The following is an 18,883-nucleotide window of genomic DNA, read 5'->3' as shown; positions in this document are numbered from 1 at the left end:
CTGTAGCGAGTAGTCTCTCAGTATGGCTCATATCACTACAATCCCAACTGAGTGCGTCGGCATTGCATGGTTCTTATATCAAGAAGGGCATGATGAAAAATTGTGATCTAGACACCATTGTCAGAATGAAGCAACACGGTTTGTCACCAGCAGTGTACGCACAACTTCAGTGTTGTCAGCCAAAAACTGCTGCTGTTGAACGTTCTTTCTCCATTCTTGGCAAGCTACTTAGTAAGGAAAGACACTTTCTACCCGAGAATGTAGGAAAGTATCTTTCGTTGTACTACAATTTTTTTTTAATATTCCTACCATAATGCGTAATGTAACTACTGGAATTATTCATAGGCCCAGATCTCGTTAAAATAGAGTATTTTCATGTAAAAATTTGTGAGTTTTAAAGGCAAAAAAGTTTTTTTCCAGGCCAAACTACTTCGTAAGGACAGACAGTTACAATCAGAAATGAAGATAAGTAGTACGCACAATTCTAGCATTATGTGGGGAAAAACCTAATTCGCATACGTTAGGTCAGATTTGGTCAAAATCTTCCATTTTTTTTAGGTAGAAAATCGCCCTAGTCATGATGGACTCTCAACCAGGGCTGTGGAGTCGGGGACGGTGGAGTCGGAGTCGGTCTATTTAAAATGTCTGATGGAGTCGGAGTTGGTGTCGGTGAAAAAATTTACCGACTCCACAGCCCTGCTCTCAACTATCTTCTGTTTCGCTATATACCAATACCTAGAAAACCATTGCCGAGAATGGACAAATTGGACATAACCGAGAATCAACATTATCGAATATGGCCAATGCCGAAAATCTAGGTTGCTGAGACGGGCGTTATTGAGAAATATATATAGGCCTACCTGAGAATCGACACCAAATGCGGCAACGCCGTTCTGTACAATGTACTTGATCATACACACGGTTTGTACATATGCATAACATGCCGCTGCATTGCATACATTGTGAATGTGCCACCTGCTAAATACGAACCCGCGAACGGCGATTACCTTATTCCCGCGCGCGGAAGGAATGCATTTTGCTAATAAATTATGACTTAATCGGCGCGCCCTATCGCCGTTTACGTTTCTCAGCTGACCAACGTTTTGTGACTTTTACTCCTAAATCATGTGATCTATCAGTAGGGTTGGTTTCAAAGCAGTTTTACAATCAGGTGATTGTCTCGAACTCAGTCCATTATCGGTGGTGTCCATTCTCGGTAATGATTTTCTCGGTATTTACCGGACACCTTTCAGTTTGAACTATGGCTTCTACGCAAAGCAGAAGTCTATAGCTCGTCTCTCATTCTGCAATACGTGACAGTGAAGTGTTTATATAATCGTATGTACGCCACAGGCCAATACGCCGTATCATTGTCACGACCTAGCCTGCTGCTAAAGGATTTCTCACAGCATATTTGGCTAACTGTCTACCTGAGAAAGAATAACCTGAAGTATGGGTTGACTTCGTTTTGTTTACGCGGTCCATTAGAATTCGTGAGAAATACGACGCTTCTTTGTTTGATCAAGTCTATCTTGTTTGGCGTTCTAAGGCGAGCTGTCAGGCTTCGAATCGGAAAAAGTTAATTCTGATGTGAGTTGAAATTGCGGTCAAAACTTGTATTTTAAAGAACCCGCAGATGAAATACATCGAGGCAAGTTGATTCGGCAGTGAAACTTCGGACATGTCGAGATATCTTGCAATTTTGAAGGAATCAACCCGGTTGCCCGACATCCGAGCAAACGACGGTTGACCATGCGAGACTTTGGGCCGTATGCACCAATATGTTTTGAACCCAAACTGGAGCTCAAACAGAGGTTCAGGAGATATTTCCAAAGCACCAACACCGAAACTTCAATGATCTAGCGTTCACTCGCGCCGAATTTGATCGAAAAGTAAACAGCCGCGGGAGGTTGTTTAAAACGTAGTTCAGTGCTTTGGCTTGGTTGTCGCTGATCGTGGTCTCCTGTTTCTCGCGACTGGTTGACTGTAAATTGGTTCAAGTTGAAGTCGTAGGTGCACTATTTTCTATCTTTCCGTAAATTAGCAGACTTTCTAAGCTGTAGGAATAGATTTTATATGTTTCCGAACCCAGTTTCACCAATGTGAGGCCGAATGGCTTACAGTTTACTGTTAGTTGATCGGTATACCGGTATCAGCGAGTATAGTGGTGAACCAGGAAATCCATATGACTGCCTCAAGGTACCGGTAATGAAGATGCGATATTCTTGTCTTGCGCCTTGTAGGTTTGAATGAAAGACCTTTGGGTCAAAAATAAATGAAAATTATGACCAAGTCTCACGTCTGTATACAGTGTACAGTTTTTGAAGTACCCTGCGGCCTGCGGGGTGCAATTGATGAGGCGTTTTCCCTATTAAGTTTGATATATTTCACCATCATTGAAGCTATGCCAGTACAGCCGATATTACAGTAGATTGTCATCATACCCCAAATGACCGGGTTGGAATCCCGGTACGTTTAGCATAATATATTTGGTGTACCAAGACGGTTTTCAGCGTCACACCTGTGTGTATTAGCAGAATCTTTGATGTGCACGAGACACCGATTCCATATCGGTGAAATGGAAAGCACGTAGCTGCGGGCTGGGGCTGTCAATGTCATGGCATGTCATTAATTGCTGAATCCTCTTTTATGTAACTGTTTTAAGTTTGGTATGAAATATGAGTACGGAATTTAATAAAATGGACCTAAGACAAAACTAAAAGTTGATTTGCTTGCTAATGATGTAGGTTGTCGATTGAGTAGTGGGAGCAGAAGTTGAATGGATTTGTACTAGACGTCAGGAATCGTGGTCCTGTGATTTGCGCTCGCGGTCGGCTGTAGATAGGTTGGATTTGGAGCCGCATGTCTTGCAAATCTCTATATTATCGTAATTTTACAGGTTTTAGGTTACATGAGTGAAATATATACACGTCCTAACAACGATAAAGCGTTTCACTAATCTGGAGATTCTCGGATTAGGTCACTGTCAATGAGTATCGGCATTATCAAGTGATGTCGGCCAAGAGACCATCCTCAAACATGTGCATAATATGCAATAATATTATGTTGGAAGAAGACACATTTACATATATAAAAGAATCACCATGAGACTGAAGGTTATCGATTCCGATTATGATGTACTTCGCAAAGAAGAGGGGACTAACTATCCTAGGTCATATGTCAATCTCTAGAGATTTGGGCTGAATATCATTACAAAGTTATCTGTCTGAGTCAAATCCCCTAAAAAGTTGACTGCAAGAATACTCGAGTGGTAGGACCGTGAAATCAAGAAACCAGTCATGGAAATGTGCAAATATGACCGATTTGGAATTGTACCATGGGTCGAACGTCAATTGCTAGAGATCATTACAAAGTTTGCTGTCTGTGTCAAATTCCCCAAAAAGTCAATGACTACAAGAATACTCGAGTGGTAGGACCGTGAAATCAAGAAACCAGTCGTGGAAATGTGCAAATATGACCGATTTGGAATTGTACCATGTTGGGGGAATGCATCCTATATCAACATGGACCACATTCATCCCAATTTCTGCAATAGCATCAACATGCAACTGAAGGTTGTCCATTCTGATATTGATGTACTGTGCCTGTGCGATGATGGGACTCACTACCTTGGTCCGAAAGTCAATTGCTTTAGATTTTGACTGACCGTCATTCCGAAGTTTGATGCTTGAGTCAACTCGCCAAAAATATGAATATACCACCAATCGAAATATAGTGAATGATTAGATCGACTCTGAAAAATGCCACGGTTGGCACTATGATAAGGGATATACAAATCTTACATATTCTATAACAAATAATCTTTTATCTCTAGCAAGGTGCTTACAATAATGCTTGAAAGAATTCGGTATGTAGAGCATGGTATTTTATCATGTCTAGCTGAAAATGTTAGGTGTGCACACTGTGCAGTACTCATGATTGAATGAAAAGGTTGTTACTTGGATGAGTTTGTCTTTGTAGACTATTTTCATTTCATGTGTTTAGCTATCATGATAATTTATTGTGTGATGATGAAGACCAGACATGGAGATTCATATTTACTTGACAAAAATGCAAATTGCAGGATTTCAGTTCTTTTCACAAACTGTTCAAGTATACAACATGATCATGAACAATGAAAGAAGTCTGTCGATTTGTGTTACTTCATCAGTTGAGAATGTTGAATATATGCTGTGCAGATATGGTAGTTGGATTGGATTGTCGGGCTATTGAGAGATTACAGTAATGGTGGAATCTCGGCAAGTTTTGCGCAATTGATTAGGGGAGCACTGATGATTCTCAAGGTGACAGTAAGGTACTCCCAAGGAATTGAGGGAGCACAGGACACTCATTCCGTTCGGGTTAGATTCGAATGTGGGTAAAACAACGAAGGTGATATTCCGCACTGTGAACACACAGAACAAGTTGTGCGGGGTGAAGACAGTGGGTGAAAAGCGCCATTGGCCCTCGATTTTTACAGACTGTGTGGTGTCAAATATATATTCATAAGCCAGGATATTGTAAATTTTCGCCCTGTCCTTCAATTTACTTCCTGACAGGGCATCGCCAGTAAAGCCATGACTAAATTTTGGAACTTTAAAAGCATGATGGCAAAGCTAGCAATGGTATTTGATTCGAAAATCGTTACAGAAATATAGCCGTAGTTTTGTGAATGTGCTCAGCTGCTCATTGAAATTGACATCGCGCTAGCGACGGCTGAGTTCCACAAAAAACTTGTTTTGTTTACTATTCGGTCGGCCTTGAGTAGCTTTTCAGGGTACGAATTGAGCATCTGTTTACTGAACGCTAGCTCGTCTCAATGATCATCAGTTCGTCTGAACGGCGTTTAAATATTGATGGTGCATCGCGAGATATTTTGAACTGATGTTTCGTTTGAGTTATGTTCGAGCGAACAGACGATCAGACTTGAACGTGTTCAATGTTGGTGCATACGGCCCATTATCTTGATAGGCGTGAGAATGTGAATGAAAAACCCAAAACCTCACCGTAACTCCTAAATTAACCCTTACCAAAACGACCGTTATCACTAAATCTAGTCCTTATATACCCGATCCGAGCCTATAGGCCCAGTTGAAGGGTTACATTTAAAACAAAAATCAGTTTAAAACGTGGCCCTTGTTTAAAACATTGTTTTTATTGTTGATTTATAGCCATGGCATCACGAATCCTTATCAGTTGTGACGTCACGACGGATGCCAAGAGAAAATAAAGGGTAAAAAGGCTTACGATCCGTGTCTTAAACGGACTAAAAATATCTTTAGCCAGGACTACAACGTTATTCAAAATTTTTACGGTCGAGGGTCATCATCATCAGAACATCGATTCCGTAACAATGATCTATATCTACGTGCTATTACTGTTGAACCGACGACGATTTCGAGGGTTCCAGCCACTCCACATCGTATGCGTCGACATTATCGGGTGCAAATCGTCCGTAAGCTAATATTACACGTTTTTTCGAAAGTATTTACACAATTATGGCATAATTATACAACGTTTGAAAAAAAATTATAAGGCATTTTGTAAAACACTGTATTAAATGCAACCTTCCCAGGCGGGTGTCTGATTTTAAAGATTAGTCTAAGTGGTTTCGACAATTGCATATCTATTCATTGCATCGCAATGTTGAGGTGCATTTATACCTGATGAATTTATTAATAATCAGATGCTGATAAGCCGACCTTCAATCCACCTGTTCAAAGGTCTGTCATACACTGAAAGCTGTACATCATATTCACAGTAGTTGCATGTACCCAAAACCATTTTTTATTCTTTCTTGTAGTACATATTAGTATGGATTTTGTAGAAGGCAGTGAACGTCTGCACCCCTTGCGCGTCCGCTTGCTGGTTTACTGCGTCAGCCAGAGCGATGCCGTCCTCGTCAGACATGTTCTTGAGCTCCGTGCGTACGGTGTAGCGTACGAGAGGATTGCGAGCTTTCACCATCTATGTAGAAAAGATATAGTTGCATAAAATAGCACCGTAACCCATGTGCGTAGTGGTAGTCAACAGCGTTGCCCTATACTTCATCACTTCATATTGAACCAGCGAAGCCACGTCTATGCTTAAAAATGTTGAGGAATCAAATCGAAATACAGAATAGTCTGCGTAGGAAAGGGTTGTTCCCTATTATGACGTCAGTATGGATGATGTGGACCGTTCAATATGTACCTTTTACGCGACCCAAAAAAATATAATGCTAGTTCCACATCACATGACATTTGAGTTGATATTTTTTGACAATACCTATATCATTGCACTTTGTGATAATGCTGATAATGTTGATAAGGACTTCATATATATGTCATTTCCATTAACTTGCGTAGCTTCGCACTGCAAGCTTCCTATGCTGCGACACGACTAGTCGAGGTTTACATACTTCGACCATAGCCTTATAAAGGCTATGCTTCAACAGTGGAAACCAGTAACGAAATAAAGTATGATTCTCGATGATAAATTAACTCTTATTAGCAAGAAGCGTATAATTTCAGTACTCGTAAAAATCGCTCAAATCCTTGTGCCCAGGCCTATATATCATACCCGGTACAAAATGGAATCCTGTAGATTGGGGTCGTTCTTCTTACTCTGCTGGACATAGTCTGCTTTCGTCCATGCCCGCCAGTTGGTCTCCAAAGCGTCTTTCGATACAGAATCTTCAGCTGTGACATATGTGGATTGAATGAATGCTGACAATTAGTGCTGTCGAAACCGCAAATTGCAATACAATCTCGGCGACAAAGGCGGCGTAAAGAATACCACATGCCGTCAAAACGTCCGAATTTCAAAATTGGGAAAGAGTAATTAAATGCCACTATATACTCTCGCTGGTGAACGTACCCACTACAGCGGTCAGCAAGAATCTTGCCGTGTCTGGCCGCGTTTTGTCATCTTCAGAAAGTTGGTCGCCACGGTATGAAGCGATTTCCTCGTATTGGCCTGCAAAAAGATCAGTCTCATCATTACTCTCCGATATATTATCGTTGCTCCTGCTTGAATTTTGTGTTATTCCGTAGATCTCGCAGAATACAGAATATGAAGAGACCAAGATGTATGGGCACTTGGGCAGTGGGCAGTGGGCAGATAAGTTTTTTATACGCTGTTTACGTTGTGCATCTCAGGAAATATCAATTATTAGTAATATAGCCTAGACTTGTTCCATAGGCTTACAGACATAGGGTTGCATTTAAAACAAACAAGTTTAAAACAAGACCCTTGTTTGTTTAAAACATTTTTTCAAAGCCATGACGTCACGAATATTTAATTGTGACGTCATCGTGGAGTGACATTGACTATTGAAAGTAGAGGGTAAATATAGCTCCTTTGACGAAATATCTGTGCTACAACTGTTGAACCGACTATTTTGAGGGTTCCAACCATCCCATATCGTATACGTTGGCTATATCGGGTGGTAATTGTCCGTAGGCTCATACAACATGATTTTTGGAAAGTATTTACACAATTATGGCATTGCTTTGCAACTTGAAAAAAAAACTTTTTTGAAGAAAGAAGCATTTGCTTTAAATGCAACCCTTCCTACAGAGGTGGTCAGACCAGTGATCGTAGTTACTCAAGCAGACGTAGAAGTTAGTTAACGTCGTAAATTTCCACACAACAGAGAGATGGTATTCTTTTTCGCCTGCACCATCGAGATGCTTTGACGACGGAGATGCGATACGGCCTTTATAGTAATGTCATCTAGTTTGCACCCCCCCATTTTTTCTCCTCCATGCTACCCGTGATTGCTGAGCGCCTAGCAGGATAGCCGCGGATACCAGTCTTCGAGTCTTTGGTCTGATCCGGCCGGGGATTGAACCCACGATCTACCGATCAAGAAGCCGGGCGCATCACCATTGTGACGAAGTTAGCGATTCCGAGTAGGTAAAACTAAAAAAGTATAGGCTATGCCTACGATTGTTGTGATGATTATTAAGTAGGCTATTCTAAGCGTATAGTTCTATCCAACAAATTCAAACCTGTTTTTAGAAGTAGCATATAAGCACTAAGCAGTTTAAAATCCTAGTCATTTAAGAAAATATAGTGCAATTATAGGCGAAACCGACTTGCGTTCCCCAACAAAGTAGAAGTAGCCTACTTGCTTGGTTACGTTGAAGAGTCTTAATATTGGGCACAAGCAGTTGTATTAAGGTTAGAGCAGTTATCAATGCAGGCGTAGAATTGTGATCGTAACCTGGATATGCGGTCAGCTTGTAAGACGACGCATTCTTCATCCTTTCGCCCCATGCGGGGTCTGGTTTCCCGAAACAGCAGACGTCGTTGGAATCGAACGCAGCGAAATTCACCCAGTTGAATCTGCGTCGCGAGAATAGCGTACATAAAGGGTGGGCAAAATTTTTCACAAGATGGCAATAACCGGGTGAAACAGCAACGGGCCGCGCATAGGGTTTCTAGTAGCCTAGTTGAAAGACCCTGAGACTTGATAAGAGTGGTGGGAGATTTATCAATAATATTTGTTTTCGGGCTACAAATACCAAATATTATTACGTGTGGTTAAAATATTATTACCCGATTATAGGCCTAAGATAAATTGAAAACTCGTTTTGCGGGTCGACCGCCAATAAAGATTGTCACTTCTTCGCGGGCGGCACAATTTTCCTCTACGGGCCGCAGGTACCACATTTCTGGCTCAAGCTGCGTATAGTAACATCGGTTTTGGATTACCTGCTGTTATTTCCGATACCTTGGTGAAGATGGGTAGAAATGAAATGATCTTTGGTTTGGATGTATTTTGCGGCGTCTGACCAAAAATCGACGAACGCCGGTTCTTCCATAGATATGCGCTCGAAGTAGTTGAACAAATACACCCGATTGCCGAGCGGAGTCACTACATTGGAGGATTTCTGAGAAATACATACAGTTAAACTAAAAGACCACAGTGAATATTACATATATTCGTTTATATACAATTGATTAACAGCGATGAAGCTATTGTTATAAAGTTTATGATGATATTCATCATAGTCGATCAGAATTGGGTCTGAATACCTGTGCCATTTCGCGAAAATGATCGAAGTCCGTCGTTGTCTGCTCTTTGCTTCGTAATGCCGCTTTCTCGAAGCTTGCGAGATACTATATAATGTCGCTGATACAGGTTATTGACAAAAGACGAATCTAGAGACTACGGCGGTACCCGGTTGAGTAAGCATACGCTCAAAGCTCGTCGCACTCGAAATGTTGACACGAATCTCAGATTCAATCATCAAAGCGAAATGTAATCTATTCCAGTGCTTTTCAACCTTTTTGAGCACCATTCGCACTTTTTTTTGAAAAATAATTTCATTCGCACCAGTCAGCCGAAATTTAGCACACGAAAAGAAAATGAAGAAACTTATCACTTTTGTATTCGAAGAGCTTCTTGTAGGTACAGAGCTTCATTATTTTGCATTCAGCGTATCGTATTATTGACTAATCAAGCACTAAAATTACTGCATTAGAAAAATCACAGATATCGCACTCCCGTTGTTCTCAAGAAGCTCGTTGCATTTTCCGGGGGTATCGTGCAGTGATTTCCTTGGAAGCTTGAAGGGAGAACCCAAGAACAATATTCACTCGCAACAATATCACATTGCCACTAAATCCACATGTTGCGTCATAGCGTTGTGAACGTGTTTGTCCTCCTTTTTCGGGTTTTTGAAAATGTCCTCCGAGGACGCCTAAATGTCCTGCTTCTTGAGATTATGTCCTCTTTTTTAGGAATTTTGGTCAAATTTATAGCAAAATTCGACTGAGATGCCGTAAATCAGCACCGAAGTGACGCTCCGGAGGGTATTCCGGGAGCTAGGCGAAAGTTGACCTTTTTTTTTATTTTAGTCAACCGACTACGAAGTGGTAAAACTTTACCAATTTTTCAGGATTTTCCACCGGTATTCTGTGTTTGAAAATTCTGAAATAGTGTCCTCCTTTCCCGATTCCAAAATATGGTAACCCTAATGTTAGACGATTGGATATGGTACGGTGGGCGTTAAAATCAGGAATGCATTGCTATACAAACCCACACAATCCGAGTAATTGATGAATGTTGTTTATGGATAAGCTTAGGCTTCATTCACTTCTTATCTATATACAGTACACAAATCAACATATCTTTCAATAACAACGGTCGGCATCCTTGTTTTGTCAAAGCCAACACTTTCACCTTCTTGAATAATTATTACACAGATAAGATTCACAGTTATATCGACCCGGGTAGCCAACTGCGGGATGGCTCTTAGGTCAATCGTACAATATTGGAAAACTGACTGAACTAATGTCAAATTATCTTTACTATCCGACATATCCTTATACATAAAGAGTAATAAGGTTCAACAGTCTAATTAAGCCTAAATTAGGCTGCATAAGGAATATCGTAAGACATGCGGCTTTTAGGATTTGATTTTGCTCTGCAGAGGGTGCTCACTGCTCAAGCAAACCCGGTAGAGTTCGGAGTATTACAAAGTTTTTAGTACAAAGGCGGTACGAATACGAGCTAGGCAAACTTTTCCTATGGATCAGCAATTCAGCAAGCTCAGTGGAATCACCAATATGTTACATATAGGCCTGTGCCTTTACGATCTAAACTTGGCCTGAGATCATCAGTCCAAGAACAGGAAAGCGTGTCTAAGCGTAAATTGTGGAGTTCGCATTACAAACAGGCCATTGCACTGGTCAGTATAGTTAAACTGCCCAGTGACGTAATAATTCGATGTCATGCAAGATAAATATTCATTGGACGTAAGACGCTAATATGCCTACACTAATTTTATTTACAACAGCCTCTAATCCTTGGTTAGGTACACGAGTAAAAAACACTTGTCATAGATCTAATGTGCTAATTGTTATAGTTGAAGAAACGCTAAATTCAGCTGTTAACCAACATGAATGTGTGCCAAAATTCCAATATTTTGCATTCAAATATGCCAAATGTCAACACTGGCATCAGCTACTATAACTATTACCTACATTCCTAAAATAAGGTCCGTATACAACATCCATTATCCATACACGGTGGATGCTTCCGAGCAAGTGAGCAACTGATACCGATTGAACTCCTTTTTTCCACGCCGTGACGTAATCCTCTCGCGCGGAAATATTATCTCAAACTTTGCATTATACACGCAGCGGGAGCGTTCCTCACTTGTGAACCAGAAAAGCCTAGCTACCAACAAGTTTTTAGAATCGCTTTCAAACGACAAAATTTACGGGCTCACTGTACTTAATATCGTGTTTATTTGAATTATTCCACACCGGAAAAAGTGAGAAACATGGTCAATTTTCATTCGCACTCATCCGGATTTTTCATTCGCACCATTCGCACCAAGCTTGCCGTTCGCACTCATTTGGATTTTTCATTCGCACCATTCGCACCACGCTCGTCATTCGCACTGAAATTTTTTTCATTCGCACTAGTGCGAACCGTCACGCAGGTTGAAAAGCACTGATCTATTCTATATCTACTAAGCACATCATTCCTAGTAACAGAATATAAGACCATTCTTGTCGTCATTGCAAATGCAAATACATAGCAATTTACTTCATTCCTTATTCGTAGATTAATTATTTGAAATAAAATCTCAATAGTATATGCGGGTAATTGATTTACAATTTGTACATCTTTGGGCATTGTGCGAATGCGAATAGCACTTTATGTTATTTATTGATATTACATAAATCGATGTTTTGACGTAACCACTCTAGGATAAGGTTCACCGTCACGCTTGACGGGGTTACGTACTTCGGACTACAGATCATACAGGAAAAGTTGAATAGTTTGTTGTTATAATTTCATTTCATGTTCTTTATCGTAAATCGCTGTGAATTTAACCTAAATGTCTCAGAAGTTTTTATAAACGAATATCTGCAACGTTCTACTTTAGGCCTATCTCAGTTTTTGATTAAAATACTAGTCTCGGTAGTCTGCAATATGAATTGTATCTCACTCAGCGAACGTTTTCTTGAATGAAAAAGTATCGTGAAATATTTCTGTCAGCCCCAGCCCTAGGGCACTGGTCTGTGACTGTAGATTACCGGTAGGCCAGGGTTCCAAATCGTATTTGCGGCTACCACCCTAAAATCCTGCTACTGATAAAGCGAAATACGCTCCAGTGCCAGTCTGAACTCTTGAGCCCGGCAAAATGGGTTCTTAAAAGAAAGCGTGTTTTGAATTGTTTATGTGTCACAATTTTTAATTGTTTTAAACGTCTGAAAATATTGGGTAACCAATTATTGAGACAAGTATACCTGTAGGCTATTTATACAAATTTAGCTAATAATACAATAGGCCTACACAAGCTACCTTAACAGAGCAATTTCGGATTATTTGAATGGTTAACTATATTTCTCTTGTTAAAAACAATGCTTTTTGTTTGAAAACAGACAGTTTGTAATTATCTTCATCTTCTATATCCTTATGAATTCTGTCATTGGCAAAATTTTGCGAATAATCCTATTTGTGTGATTACAGAGGCCACAAATTAAGCATTGTAGAGGCCGTTCATTCTTCCATTTATGTACCTTTTGAGTCGACTTATATCAAAATGCGCCAACCTAATTTGTGTATAATGTAGAAACATGACATTGAGCTTAAAAGTCATCTGTTTGCCTTGATTACTCAAATTTTCATGCTGGTGACGTCATATTTAGTGATACGATTGTTTTTGTACAATGTTCTTTCCAATTCTCTACTAGTTGCTGACGATTACCCCTGACGAGTGTCGGCCGTCGGGTATATTTCAATTAAAATATATTATTCAATTTTATCCTCATTTATTCACTTTAGAGAATATGGCTGGTATTAGAATCGCCACTAGTCTGTTTAAGGCTCCAGCCTGGCCTTTGAAAGCGGCTCGAAGATACGCATCCTCCGCACCTCAAATCACTACACATTACACGATCAAACCACGCGAGAATGACCCACGATGGTCTGAAATTGAAATGGAACGATACGCAGATGAAGCTGATGTTATTGTAGTCGGCGGTGGTCCTGCTGGACTATCGTGTGCCATAAAATTGAAACAGCTTGCGAACGATAGTGGAAAAGACATACGAGTGTGCCTATTTGAAAAGGCTGCAGAAATGGGGGCTCACACACTCTCTGGAGCTTGCTTAGAGCCGAGAGCTTTAAACGAACTGATTCCAGATTGGAAAGACAGAGGCGCGCCTTTACATACTGAAGTCACCCACGATAAATTCGGATTTTTGACAGAAAAGTTACGAATACCCATCCCGCTATTTCCCGGAGTCCCGATGTACAATAAAGGAAATTACGTCGTCAGATTGGGGAACGTGGTACGGTGGCTTGCGGAACAGGCTGAAGAATTAGGGGTTGAAGTATACCCGGGATTTGCATGTCAAGAAGTGTTATACCACGAAGACGGTAGTGTAAAAGGCATCGCCACTAATGATGTAGGCATTCACAAAGATGGATCTCCGAAAGATACGTTTGAACGAGGAATGGAGTTTCACGCGAAAGTAACTGTGTTTTCAGAAGGCTGTCATGGTTCTTTAGCCAAAAGTTTATACAGCAACCAAGATTTAAAGTTAAGAGAACAGTGTGAATCTCAAACTTACGGAATCGGGATTAAAGAATTGTGGGTGATTGATGAAGCCAATTGGCGCCCAGGACAAACAGAACACACAGTCGGATGGCCTTTAGATAAATCAACATACGGAGGCTCGTTTCTGTACCATTTAAACGAAGGAGAGCCTATGATCGCTTTGGGATTTGTAGTGGGGCTGGACTACAGCAACCCTTACATCAGCCCTTTCCGCGAATTCCAACGTTTCAAACATCACCCTTCAATAGCGCCGATCTTGAAAGGGGGGCAGAGAATCTCGTACGGCGCTAGAGCTTTAAACGAAGGCGGGTATCAATGCGTTCCAAAATTAGCATTCCCAGGCGGGTGTTTGATCGGGTGTAGCGCTGGTTTTATGAATGTGCCTAAAATTAAAGGCACACATACTGCGATGAAAAGTGGGATTGTGGCGGGAGAAACGATTTTTGATGCCGTCACTGATGAAAATCGGTCAAATGATACTCAAGGTTTGTTTGTGCATGAGTATGAAGAAAAATTCAAAGAAAGTTGGGCTTGGAAAGAAATTAAAGGCTGTCGAAATGTACGCCCATCGTTTCACACCGGCCTTGGACTGTACGGTGGGATCATGTACACTGGATTATTTTATGTTTTTGGTCGTGGTTTGGAACCGTGGACATTTTCGCACGGAAAAATTGACGCGTTACGGCTGAAACCTGCTAGCGAAAGCAAAGTGATCGAATATCCAAAACCAGATGGTGAAATCTCATTTGATTTACTATCATCGGTAGCATTAAGTGGTACAAACCACGACCATGACCAGCCCGCCCATTTGACACTGAGAGACGACACAGTCCCGGTTGACAGAAATTTGGGGATATACGACGGTCCTGAGCAAAGATTTTGCCCGGCTGGTGTTTATGAGTATGTGCCCCTCGAAGGTGGCACAGAGGGCGAAATGAGACTTCAGATCAACGCGCAAAACTGCGTGCATTGTAAAACTTGCGACATCAAGGACCCCAGTCAGAACATTAACTGGGTTTGCCCGGAAGGTGGTGGTGGTCCCGCGTATAACGGAATGTAAATTTGTTGACAGAATTTTATCTTGGTAGACTCGCCAAATATTCAGCGCCGGAGGCATTTTTTAATCCCGCGTCCCCTATTATGAGTGGAGTATCCATTCAGTATCACACTTTTCAAGTAACTACAATATACCACCTTAGCACTAAGCGGTGTAGGAACTGTGAAATTATATGTCTCATATACATTGACTGCCTCATAATGACCACGATTATTACGATGTTCTGTTTTTAATTTGAATAACCCATTCGCTGTACAGTCGGGTTGTTCAAAAATGACTTTTTTCTCTGGATTCCGGAGATTCACTGATTGAATTGTTAGGTTGCCTGAAAAAACGCTGCACGCAACAAATTTGGCTCGATTTCAACCAGTAAAATCCGTAGCAGAGCCAATTGAAATTTAAAACAATTGTTGCTCAATTCTGAACAGCAGACGCGAAGTTATCGCAGTTGAAAGTTTTAAGCTTGCAAAAATAGCATTGGCGATGGGAAAACCCAGAATTATTAACGAAAGTCACAAATAACTCTACTTCCACGGTTGGAACTGCGTCAAATTTATTTGGCATAGTTTTCGTAGACAACTCGACAATTTCATGATGTTCACAGTAAAATTTGAAGAAAAAATTTACTATTTTTTATAAGAAATTAATATATTTCAATCCTCTCTACGTCGGCTTCTACTGATAGGAGCTGAGCCTAATTTGGTGTGCAGCATTCTTTTTTGGCAACCTAATAATTTAATCAGTGAATCCCCGGGACCAGGAAAAAAGTTATTTTTGAACCACCCTACTGTGCATTTGTGCACTTGTACAGTTAAACGCCCAAATTATCTTGATTTTTATGCGAGTAGATGCGATGCCTACATTCTACTGACCCACCGAGACACGAGTGTGCGACCATCTTTTGTCTTTTGATTGCTTTGTGCCTAAACAATGTAGGGGTAACATATCGCAAACAGATTTTTCTCACTCTTTAGCTCGTTGAAAGACATGAAATTTTATTTATCGCGGTAGTTTTTGTGTGCGACCAATGGTCATATTATTAAAATCTACAGGCTGGTTTTGGAATTGCACTGAAGCCATTTGTTGTATATATGTTTTTGGTGAGTGGTTTTAACACTGAGGCCAGAATGTTGTTGGGGGTGTAAATAGTGCAATGAATGTTAGCCTGCTTGTAAAATATGACTTGCATAGGCTACTGTCTCGCAGGGGTGGCCAGCATGTCGATTTCAATATCTATATCTATATTTAGATAATTAAAAAGTAGTTTTGTGTTACGTTGACATCACTGTTACGAGTGAAATTGTCATGAGGATTGTGTGAAATAGCAGTTTTCACATCTTCAATTTTTTACGTCATGGGCCTTTTTTTCGAGTTCTGCTTTTGATAGTGCTGAATAAACTATCAAATTCCTGCTTGTGAGTTTTCTGAGGTAGAAAACAAACTAATCTTCAGTAGAAATCTCAGAAGGAGCATTGTGAATTTTCTCTCCCTGAATAACTGGTCGATTGCGAGTCCTTGAAAATATTTTCAGTCAATCGCAACTGAACAGACAGTGGCCACCCCCGCTGTAACGAAATGTTGGGATGCACGGATTTCATTCTGATAATTCTCGATGAAATCAAAAGGATTTTACGTTTGAGATCTAGCAACAGTAAATAAGGCTTGTACCAGTTCCGAATATTGGCTATGCAGTAAAGAAGGGTTTCTTTGACAAAGATAATTTGGAAGATGAATTCTCAAACTTTTTCGTCACAAAGCTTAGAATTTTGTGGAAACAAATTCTTTGCAAAACATCAGCCAATAGTTTTTCAGGGATACTTCTATAAATCGCTAGTTAACCTTTTCTTTCCGTGCACGAGGCATGATTGTTTCCTGAATTTGCAAGATGACAATGATACTATATTTCTTGTTGATTTCAGCTTGGCATTGTGCCTGTGTGTAGTACTCTTTTGTATTAAGTTAAAGATGAAAATTATCTGCGCAGGATTTTGGAAAACGGGAACAAAAAGCCTTGCTCAGGCTCTACGCATCCTCGGATATAAAGTATTCGATTATGACGACCAAATTTTCGCTTATCCTGAATTGTGGAGCGCGTTTTTAAACGGTACTGTGACAGACGACCAAATACGCGACACTCTCAAAGATATCGATGTCATCATAGACGGGCCCGCGATTGCGTTTTGGGACGAAATACATCGCGCCATACCGGATGCTAAAGTTATTTTGAGTACTCGCGACGAAAATGGATGGTTCAAAAGTTACCAAGGCATGTGCAGAGATGCGCCTTGGTATGTGATTTTGGGTGCCGCGATAATGGGTCTCACCCCGGTTGGGTTCAGGTTTTTAAAAATAGGGCTCGCATTGCCGCGATTATGTATCGGGGTCGAAGGTTTCTTCCGTGTACCCATGTTGACATGCACACCCAGCAATGCACGGCTGTACAAAATGCAGTTTCGCAGACACAATTCTCATGTATTACAAACCGTGCCTAAGGAAAAACTACATGTCCATAAAGTAGGCGATGGCTGGGACAGGCTCTGCGAGTTTTTGGGCGTGGACACCCCAGACGTGCCGTACCCGCACAAAAATAAGCTGGGAGCACACTTTACTACGGAAGGAGGTAATGAGCATCCGGAAATGAAGCGTCTTCAAAGGCAAGGAGCTATTTTGGTGGCAGTTTTGGGGGTGTTGTTAGCGTACGGGGCCTACAAAGTATTTTTTTGAAGCATTATGTGTAGGCCTTCCTGTTAATGTACTGTAGTTGTATTATTACTATCAAGTAGAGATTTACATGCAAGTATTCTAGGCCTGGTTTTGTCTAAAAAACTGAAAACTGTAGTAGAAGTATTATGAACATCGTAACTTGAGGAAGTAGTGCAAGTAGACAAAGTCTACTTGAAGCACAACGAAAAGTAGTTCTTATTTACTGACCACCTGATGATGACAGCGTCCGTGTTCTGTTCAATCACCGTATTATGTGTCAAGTTGTTAATAAATTTCATCACTTAAAAATGCATGCATATGCATTAGGCACACGTCGTGCGTATGTGTATCACGGCGTTGCTAGGCTGCATGAGTCGGTGTATATGCCGCAAAATATCACGGGCAAAAATAGTCCTACGGTAATTGCAATCTTAGTGGTTTGAAATCATGAAATTTTCATTCTGAACTAAACTTAATCAGCACGCACTTGAAGCTTCCTTTGTACTTTTATTGATACTCATCAGTATAACATGTTGATTTTAACCCACTTGGTGTCAAGGCATTGGTTTTAACCCCATCACAGGCCTCGTGAATTGGATCCCTCTATATATAGATACCGTCTAATTTTTTCTGAAATTTGATGTAGGCCTACAAAAAATATAGTGATATATATGTCGATTATTCATCCTGAAAGGATTGGCTGCAATTTGTAACATTCGTCTCTTTGGGGATCAATCATAATTCTTGAAAAATGCATTAATGATAGAAACTGCCCATAGGCTCTCATATAATCATCTATGTTCTACTAAAAGTAGTCTTTTTGTTACACTACTATTCTATTGGAACATTGATATACCGTAGACATGTTTCTACACGAAATAAAATTTCTGATATTTTTGATACTCATCATTATTCTGAATTTACATGCTCATTGCTCATGCCTGTTGTAACATATGATGTAGGCCTATGTAAAATTTAATATACTGTCTCCAATGAATTAATTATTGTTTACAAATGGAATGTATATTTGACTAATTAGTAAAACTGAATGCAGCTAGTCGGTTTTGCAAGTGTTCGTAATTTGTAGATGAGTTAGCATGCATAATGCATATTTTGACCTCAATTTTAACGCAGTGTCACACGTCTCGTTTTAGCCGGTAAATCTCACTATTAACGTCTGGACCCGTTTATTTCCCGTTGATCATTGTTTTTGATAAAAATCAAATATAATATAATATATAAGCCTATATCGGAGTACGCATCTTAATCATCGTAATCGGGAAATCTCACTATTAGCGTCTGGACCCATTTATTTCCAGTTGATCATTGGTTTTGATAAAAATGAATTATAATATAATATATAAGTCTATATCTGAGTACGTATCGTATATATTTATGGTAACATGGAATCACAAGAGTTATGCATAAATATACGACATCGAGCAGTGTTCATGATGTATTAGTTGCATATTTTCCATGGATGGGCGAGCCGGTATATGCAGAGGTGGGCAAAGTAGTCACCGTCGCTACTCAAGTAGAAGTAGAAGTAACG

The 18,883-nt window shown here is 40.3% G+C and overlaps 3 protein-coding genes across 3 annotated transcripts; 2 read left to right on the top strand and 1 right to left on the bottom strand.

The window, feature by feature from the left end:
- Positions 1–5,764: 5,764 nt before the first annotated feature.
- On the bottom strand, positions 5,765–9,165 carry LOC145435157 (uncharacterized). The gene is made up of 6 exons (XM_080312460.1): positions 9,025–9,165; positions 8,701–8,879; positions 8,210–8,331; positions 6,859–6,957; positions 6,562–6,680; positions 5,765–5,967 (listed from the first exon to the last, which is right to left on the bottom strand). Exons 1-6 carry the CDS (start codon positions 9,031–9,033, stop codon positions 5,788–5,790), a joined length of 708 nt encoding a protein of 235 aa, XP_080168586.1. The 5' UTR covers positions 9,034–9,165; the 3' UTR covers positions 5,765–5,787.
- LOC145435137 (electron transfer flavoprotein-ubiquinone oxidoreductase, mitochondrial-like) lies at positions 8,156–16,040 on the top strand. Its single transcript, XM_080312420.1, has 2 exons — positions 8,156–8,166; positions 12,794–16,040. The coding sequence occupies exon 2, from the start codon at positions 12,799–12,801 to the stop codon at positions 14,629–14,631; it is 1,833 nt and encodes a 610-aa protein (XP_080168546.1). The 5' UTR covers positions 8,156–8,166; positions 12,794–12,798; the 3' UTR covers positions 14,632–16,040.
- A 316-nt stretch (positions 16,041–16,356) lies between these two features.
- LOC145435153 (uncharacterized) lies at positions 16,357–18,781 on the top strand. The gene has a single exon (XM_080312453.1). The coding sequence runs from the start codon at positions 16,357–16,359 to the stop codon at positions 17,350–17,352; it is 996 nt and encodes a 331-aa protein (XP_080168579.1). The 3' UTR covers positions 17,353–18,781.
- The last annotated feature ends 102 nt before the right edge of the window (positions 18,782–18,883 follow it).

Source organism: Botryllus schlosseri, chromosome 3, assembly GCF_051294905.1.
Source record: "Botryllus schlosseri isolate E-star chromosome 3, Bs_hap1, whole genome shotgun sequence".
NCBI classification, from domain to species: domain Eukaryota; kingdom Metazoa; phylum Chordata; class Ascidiacea; order Stolidobranchia; family Styelidae; genus Botryllus; species Botryllus schlosseri.
Note: the sequence above shows the minus strand (reverse complement) of the source record. Positions and strands in the feature narration are given on the sequence as shown.

Coding starts and splice junctions, on each gene's coding strand:
- LOC145435153 (XM_080312453.1), top strand. CDS start 16,357: ATGAATTCTCAAACTTTTTCGTCACAAAGCTTAGAATTTTGTGGAAAC.
- LOC145435137 (XM_080312420.1), top strand. CDS start 12,799: ATGGCTGGTATTAGAATCGCCACTAGTCTGTTTAAGGCTCCAGCCTGG.
- LOC145435157 (XM_080312460.1), bottom strand. Junction 6,681..6,858: donor CTTGCTGACCGCTGTAGTGG/GTACGTTCACCA, acceptor CATATGTCACAG/CTGAAGATTCTGTATCGAAA. Junction 5,968..6,561: donor AGGATTCCATTTTGTACCGG/GTATGATATATA, acceptor TTTTCTACATAG/ATGGTGAAAGCTCGCAATCC.